Source organism: Trypanosoma rangeli (assembly GCF_003719475.1).
Source record: "Trypanosoma rangeli strain AM80 chromosome Unknown Tra_15.4_contig_00611, whole genome shotgun sequence".
In the NCBI taxonomy this organism is placed as follows: domain Eukaryota; phylum Euglenozoa; class Kinetoplastea; order Trypanosomatida; family Trypanosomatidae; genus Trypanosoma; species Trypanosoma rangeli.
Window position 1 is genome coordinate 1014 of NW_021706345.1, and position 6180 is coordinate 7193.

The 6180-nt window shown below is 52.0% G+C and overlaps 4 protein-coding genes and 1 pseudogene across 4 annotated transcripts, besides 4 other annotated features; all 5 read left to right on the forward strand.

The window, feature by feature from the left end:
- On the forward strand, window positions 1-495 carry TraAM80_09544 (surface protease GP63; the record flags this gene model as incomplete). The annotated part of the gene is made up of 1 exon (XM_029386223.1): window positions 1-495. A coding segment is annotated over one exon (495 nt), but the record flags the coding sequence as incomplete, so codon positions are not given.
- A 595-nt stretch (window positions 496-1090) lies between these two features.
- TraAM80_09545 (hypothetical protein) lies at window positions 1091-1337 on the forward strand (annotated as a pseudogene).
- Window positions 1338-1868: 531 nt separating this feature from the next.
- Window positions 1869-1892: a microsatellite.
- An 80-nt stretch (window positions 1893-1972) lies between these two features.
- On the forward strand, window positions 1973-3112 carry TraAM80_09546 (cystinosin; the record flags this gene model as incomplete). The annotated part of the gene is made up of 1 exon (XM_029386224.1): window positions 1973-3112. The coding sequence occupies one exon, from the start codon at window positions 1973-1975 to the stop codon at window positions 3110-3112; it is 1140 nt and encodes a 379-aa protein (XP_029233959.1).
- A 178-nt stretch (window positions 3113-3290) lies between these two features.
- Window positions 3291-3342: a microsatellite.
- Window positions 3343-3509: 167 nt separating this feature from the next.
- Window positions 3510-3530: a microsatellite.
- Window positions 3531-3723: 193 nt separating this feature from the next.
- Window positions 3724-3757: a microsatellite.
- Window positions 3758-3939: 182 nt separating this feature from the next.
- TraAM80_09547 (uncharacterized protein) lies at window positions 3940-4881 on the forward strand (the record flags this gene model as incomplete). Its single annotated transcript, XM_029386225.1, has 1 exon — window positions 3940-4881. One exon carries the CDS (start codon window positions 3940-3942, stop codon window positions 4879-4881), a length of 942 nt encoding a protein of 313 aa, XP_029233960.1.
- Window positions 4882-5746: 865 nt separating this feature from the next.
- TraAM80_09548 (surface protease GP63) lies at window positions 5747-6178 on the forward strand (the record flags this gene model as incomplete). Its single annotated transcript, XM_029386226.1, has 1 exon — window positions 5747-6178. A coding segment is annotated over one exon (432 nt), but the record flags the coding sequence as incomplete, so codon positions are not given.
- Window positions 6179-6180: the final 2 nt, after the last annotated feature.

A 6180-nucleotide genomic window follows, 5' to 3' on the forward strand; every position in this document is an offset into this window, starting at 1 on the left:
GCCTCCGACAGCGCGACGCTTCGCTGCTCAACTGAACGCCACTACGTCGGGAGGTGCAGCGGGAATCTTGTGGATGGCCATCTGAGCACAAAGGACAAGTGCCCCCTCGTCTCGTCGTTTTATACTTCATCCGAGAGTGGGGGTTCAGTTCTCAGCAGGTGCTCGGATGGGAGCGTTGCGTCTCTCCCGGGGTCGCTGACTGACGAGGGCTCGTGGTGCCTGGATGCGGAATCCCTGCAGGCGAAGGCCGGCAACAGCAGTGACTATGCGAGCGTCGGCGGTGTGTGTGCGCAGGTGCAGTGCGCAGAGGGCAAGGTGAAGGTGAAGTACCTCGGCGGGAGTGGTTTTGAGCCGTGCCCCGAGGGCGGCGAAATCCAACTGACGGCGTCGGAGCACTTCAAGGACGGTGGCAAGATCAAGTGCCCCCGGTACGAGGAGGTGTGCACCGTCGCCGCCAACGGCAGCGTCCTTCCTCTGCAGATTATTGGGAGGTGATGGTCCAAACGTGTGCGATAGGTGTTCATCTTCTTCTTGCATTGCCGTTCTCGTTTTACCTGTTTCGACTCTACTTGCCTTCTTGGTGGTGCTTCTTTAACCAGCAGTGATGTGGCGGACAATGTTCTTGACAGAGAGAGCGATGAGGTTGTAGTCCATGCGGTGTGTTGTGCAAAGCGGACACAAATGACAATATGTAGCCATCGGCCGTTTTTTGTTTGGCATATGTATGTGTCCGGGAGCAGTAAACACTCGTTCACTCGCTGATGTCGTTTTGTTTTTCTTCCAGTGGTAAAAGGCCAGCTGTCTTTGATGGTTTCCTTTGTCTCTGTGATATATATATATACTCTCAACTCGTTCTGTTTCTTCTTGTCGATGATACAGTTGGGTTCTTTTCTTCAGTTGGTTTGGGACACGAGGTGAATCTCGCTGTCGTCGATGTATGTGTTTTTTGTTGTTGTTTTTTGGGAGGGGGGAGGGTGTAAGGGTTGATGAAGAGTGTGTTGTGGTAACGCGTTTTTCTTCTTTCTTGTTTTTACCATGCGGGATCGGGAGTGTGCTTGCAGTTAGTTTGAGGTGATGGGGCTGGTTACGCAATGTATTTCGGTGTCGCCTATTTTTTAATTATTATTTTTCGTGCCTTGCATTCACGGCACCGAATTGCTATTCTGGTGGAGGGGGGAGGGAGTGTGTGTTTATGGAGCGGTACGGCGTATGTGGTGTCAGCTGGCTGCCGTGCTTCTTCTGCTTGTTGGTTCATCTGCGTAGGTGGTGCAGGGTGGGCGGGGGAGACTCCCGCCGCATCACCTGTTGGATATGTGTGTGCAATGACGCTGCAACTTTGATGAGCCCTGCCTGGCCGACAAGATCGGTGTTTGTGGGCCTGCGGGGTCGTTTGGTCGTGGTCCCCTGCGTCTTTGCCAGGAGGCGGTGGTGGTGTTGGTGGCCCTTTTCTCCTGCTGCCGCGTATTCGGTGATGTGATGGGCACCCACTTTTTTTGCTTGGCGTTTCGGCGATTTTGTTGCTTTGACATGCGCGTGGGTCGTGTGGATTGGAGCTGCCCGAATCTCCGCGTTGCTACGCTATCGCCTCTCAACCTTGCGGGAGTGGTGCACCGCTGGGTGGCACCCGGTGATGGAAAATGGCTGTGTCCTGCAGGGGGCACCAGGTCTCTTTTTAAGTGTGTGAGTTTTTCATTGGTGTTATTGCGGATGTGTGTGATTGCCGCGTGCACATTGCGTTCGAACGGTGGTGGTGTGTGTCCTGCAGAATGAACGAGGGGTTCATCGGGCGCACGCAAGTTGAATTGGTTACCAACGCCTTCCATTGTACGCATAGCGTGAGGGACTATTGCCGTCACTTTGCTTTTCCGTGTTGTTGTTGTTTTGTTTTTTTTTGGGGGGTGGGGTGGGGTGGTGGGAGGAGATACTCTGGCAACGGAAACAGAAAGAACGAGCAGTTGTTAACTTCAGCGACATGGCACCAAGCAAAACCGCGACGGATCCCGGCAGACCGTTAAGTGACATCATATATGTATCAACGGAACCTTTGAACGATTCATCGCAGAATGAGAAGGACAATGAACATTTGGACGGGGACGGTGGAAGTGGCACTAATCACTCTGTGAGGGGGATTAGGAACGGAGAGGAGCCGATGCTGGCGGATCCCTCGTCGATTAGACTGGGGAAATATAATATTCCTCCCAGTGTGTCGGGGCCGGTGGGTGCATTGCTTATTGCTGTAGTTGCTCTGCTTCTTACCTTTACAACGCCGGCGGTGAATGCAAATCCGAAACCGTGGAACATCATCTCGTCGTGTATTGGCTGGGTTTACTTCTTGGCGTGGGGAGTGTCCTTCTTGCCACAGTTGTATTTCAACATGCGTCGGGGGAGTGTTGTGGGGCAAAGTTTTGAGTTTGTTTGCCTGAACATCTTGGGTTTCACGTGCTACGCGGTGTATACGCTGTGTTTCTACTCTAACGACGCCGTAAAGCACATGTACCAGGATCGCTACAATGGGTCATCTAACACCGTCGCTTTGAACGATGTTGTGTTTGCGGTCTACGCATTGGCATGCTGCCTCGTGAATGGCGTGCAGATTATCTTTTTGGACCGTGGCAGCCAGACGTTGAGCCTCATCGTGGCCGTCCTCATAGGCGTGGTATGTTTTGTCGTTATCCTGTGGGTCTGTATTATTGCGGGAGGTGTGAGGAGTACCGTCGTCTTCAACTACCTCGACCTCTTGTACGGTTTAAGCACAATTAAACTGGGTACCAGTGTTGTGAAGTACCTGCCGCAGTTGTACCTCAACTACAAACGGAAGTGCACGATTGGGTGGAACATCTGTAATGTTCTGCTCGACTTCACGGGTGGCACTCTCAGCATTTTGCAGCAGGTGATCGATAGCGCGGTAACGGGCAACTGGGTGGGCATGACAGGCAACCCCGTGAAGTTTGCACTCGGCTCCGTCAGCCTATTGTACGACATTGTTTTCTTTGTGCAGCACTTTGTGCTGTACGCCGAGAACAACAGGAGGCGTGCCTTGCCGGAACACGGCGCGGTGCAGGAAGTATTCCCACCGGCAGGCGAAGACAAGAATGAACGACCCAATGTGTGAGGGTAAGCCAATGATATGTCACGACGCCTTCTGGGTGCCTGTCAAAAGCTGCAGTGGTGGCTCACTAAAATTCGGAAATTGCACAAAGCTTTAAAGAATAGGAGTGTGTATTAACTAAGGATAAAAAGTTCAAAGAACATATAGCTAAAGGGTTGCGTGTGGCGTGGAGCAAACGCTATTCTTCTTCTTGCTGTGTGTTGTTGTTGTTGTTTTTTTGTGTGTGTATGTGTACTCTTTGACAGAGGCTTAAGAAGGCAGTTGCCGTGTGCTGGTGCGTTAGCCGACCACTTTGTGGAAATCACTGGCAGTGTAATAGCAGTCTTCCCCTCTACTTCTTCCCGTGTTGTACAAAAAAAAAGGGGGGCAGAATAACTCTTTCAATACGCACGCAAACGTGTATATATATATATATATATATCTGAGGGTGGGTGGGGCAACATCAATTTCTTTACGATCACCACATATTACTGAAGTTATAGGACACAGTTTGTGAGGAAGATGCTGGGTGTTCTCAAAATGGAAAAAGACACAGTGAAAACTTTGGTCCTTACTTCGTTTGAACACTTGTAAGTGTTCAAAAAAAAAAAATCTACACTTAAAGGGGCGTCTCGTTTTTTTTTTCTTTTTTTTTTTGTTTTTTCTTTTGATGATTGTAGAGATGTTCTAAAAGGGGGAAAAATGCCGTAATTGTGGTCTTCAGTCCCTCTCAACGCATGTGTACGTGTGCGCGGCTCCGTCACCACTTCCTTCTTTGATGTTAGATCATGTTTTTTTTTTTTTTGGGGGGGGGGGTCTTCAAGCGCTTGTAGTTTAGAAGGCAGGGCGGCATGCTGTGGGCGCTCTCCCAGCCTTTGGGGGCCAGTGGGCACACCCCTTTCGATGAGGATGCCAGTGGCGAGGCTGCTGCACAGGTGACAGGCCACCCGTTGGGGCCGCAGACAAAAAACAGCGCTGCCCTGCGGCGAGCTCATCTGAAAGGCGATGAGGGGTCACCTGCGGATATTCTAGGAGTTGCACCACGTACCACGAAGGGCTCGGCAATGCTTGCCAGTCACACATACCACCGCGGTGGACCAGTGGAACAGTCTGGACGGAGGACAGTGGGTGCATTATGGGGCACGGACTCGACGCAGCCAATGCAGGGGCGCCGCGGTCGTGGACTGTGTGCCCCAAAGTTATTGGATGGCGGCCTGCCTACACAGAAATCCACACAGGGGTGGAGCGTCGCAACTGTCAATCACCCATCCATTGAAGCCATACAGCGATACCATCAGAGTTTACCTGCGGCGTCTCGCAGTCGTGTTCGGCGCATCGCTCGTGTGCCCGTTGGTTACTACCGTGCAACGCACGCTGACGGTGGCATGACAAACCAGCCCGTAGGATTTCGCCTCCGCGTGGAAGATGGAGCCGGCAGTAATCGGAAGGAATCCTTGGCGTCGCATGGAATTTTAGATGAGGCCATGGGGTCAAGTGTTGCGTCCCTACATGGGCATTGCTTGCTGAGACATAATGAGAAACATAGCGGTCTCGTACAAACAGAGGCCCTTTCCGTGAGTGAGCGCTACGGCTTGTCTTGGTGTCCCTTACTGTCCCCGCTGATCCTGGAAGTAGACATTTGTCTGCGTCGTCAGCGCCTCGGTGGGCTTTCTGAAATATGGGCGGCAAGTCCCACCGCTATAGATATGGTCCTTGAACGTGCGGGATTCAATGCGGCACAGCGCCGTACCATCACGTGGGAGCTCCAGCGCATGATTGCCTTCTCCACCTAACACGCGGAGGGCACACAGGCCACAGCAGTCAGCACTCTAATTTACTTCTTATATCGCGCCTCTATCGTACATTGGTAAATAACATGTCATTCGGTGGACCCCCGTCCCTTCTCACAACACACCTTCCGTTAAAAGAAGGTGGTGTGACATCACGCTCTCAGTTTGTGTAGTTATATTTTTCCCCTTCTTTCTTTCTCGCCTTCGCCGTTAAACTATTGACAACAGCAGACCAGCGCGCGAGGATGCATGACCCAAATGTTTACGCAAGACAACTGGTGCTTTCAACACTGTGAGTCTTACAAGCAATCAAATGCTGTTCTGAAATCCAACAAACAACAGCCCATCTGTGCGGTGCTGCATATACTACGCGCTATGTGCCAATGTCACTACTGAGGATATCATTTGATAATGATGCGCCGAGCCCCTACTAAAGCGCAATATCTCTGACGAAACACTTGCAGTTTATCCTGACATACCTGTTTCTGCGTCCTGCATAGCCAGGAAATACCAATTTTGCAAACCCCGCGCCTTGAATCTCCATCATTAGTGACGGTGGCGAGCAGCCTGTTCACTTAACTCTCCTGAGCGTGTCTGGACTATCGCTGGTGTGTCACGAGCAGTGGAAACCACATCTTCTCCCCTGATGAGTGAAATTCTCCAGACTCACGGAACTGGGGATGCAAGAACCTTCCTTTTGACTTGCGGCTTTTTCTTGCGCCTCCCCTTCCAGATGCTGCACCCACTCTTTGGCACCTTCTCTTTTTCCCCCTTCATTTTCCTCCTCCAGCAGACAAATTCTTTGCTGCTGCTTCTATTACACTTAATCCAACCAAACTAACACACACACACACACGTTTTTCAAGCCATGCGCCGGCCACGCTGCCTTGCACCGTTTCTCCCACTGGCGCTGCTCCTGCTGCTGTTGGCGATGCACTGCGCCGGTGGGTGCCTCGCTGCCGCTCCCGCCCTGAAACACCGCTGCAACTTCGACGAAGTGATGAGGAAGAATGGCCCGCCGCCGATGGCGGCAGTGCGTGAGGTGCCTCGCAAAGGACAGAGCGCGATGCGGGCGTACACCGCTGCCACACGAGATGCGGAGAGTGACTGGAGTCCGATCCGCATCAGGGCTTTCGTTGTTGGTGTGAACGACACCAGCGTGACCTGCATGAAAGCGGGGAATGTGGTTCGGAGCTACGGTGGAAGGATGAGATGTGAAAAGACGCACCTGTTGACGGATGCGAAGATAAAGACTCTTGAAGATTCTCTTCTTCCCAGAGCCATCAAGCTGCACACCGACCG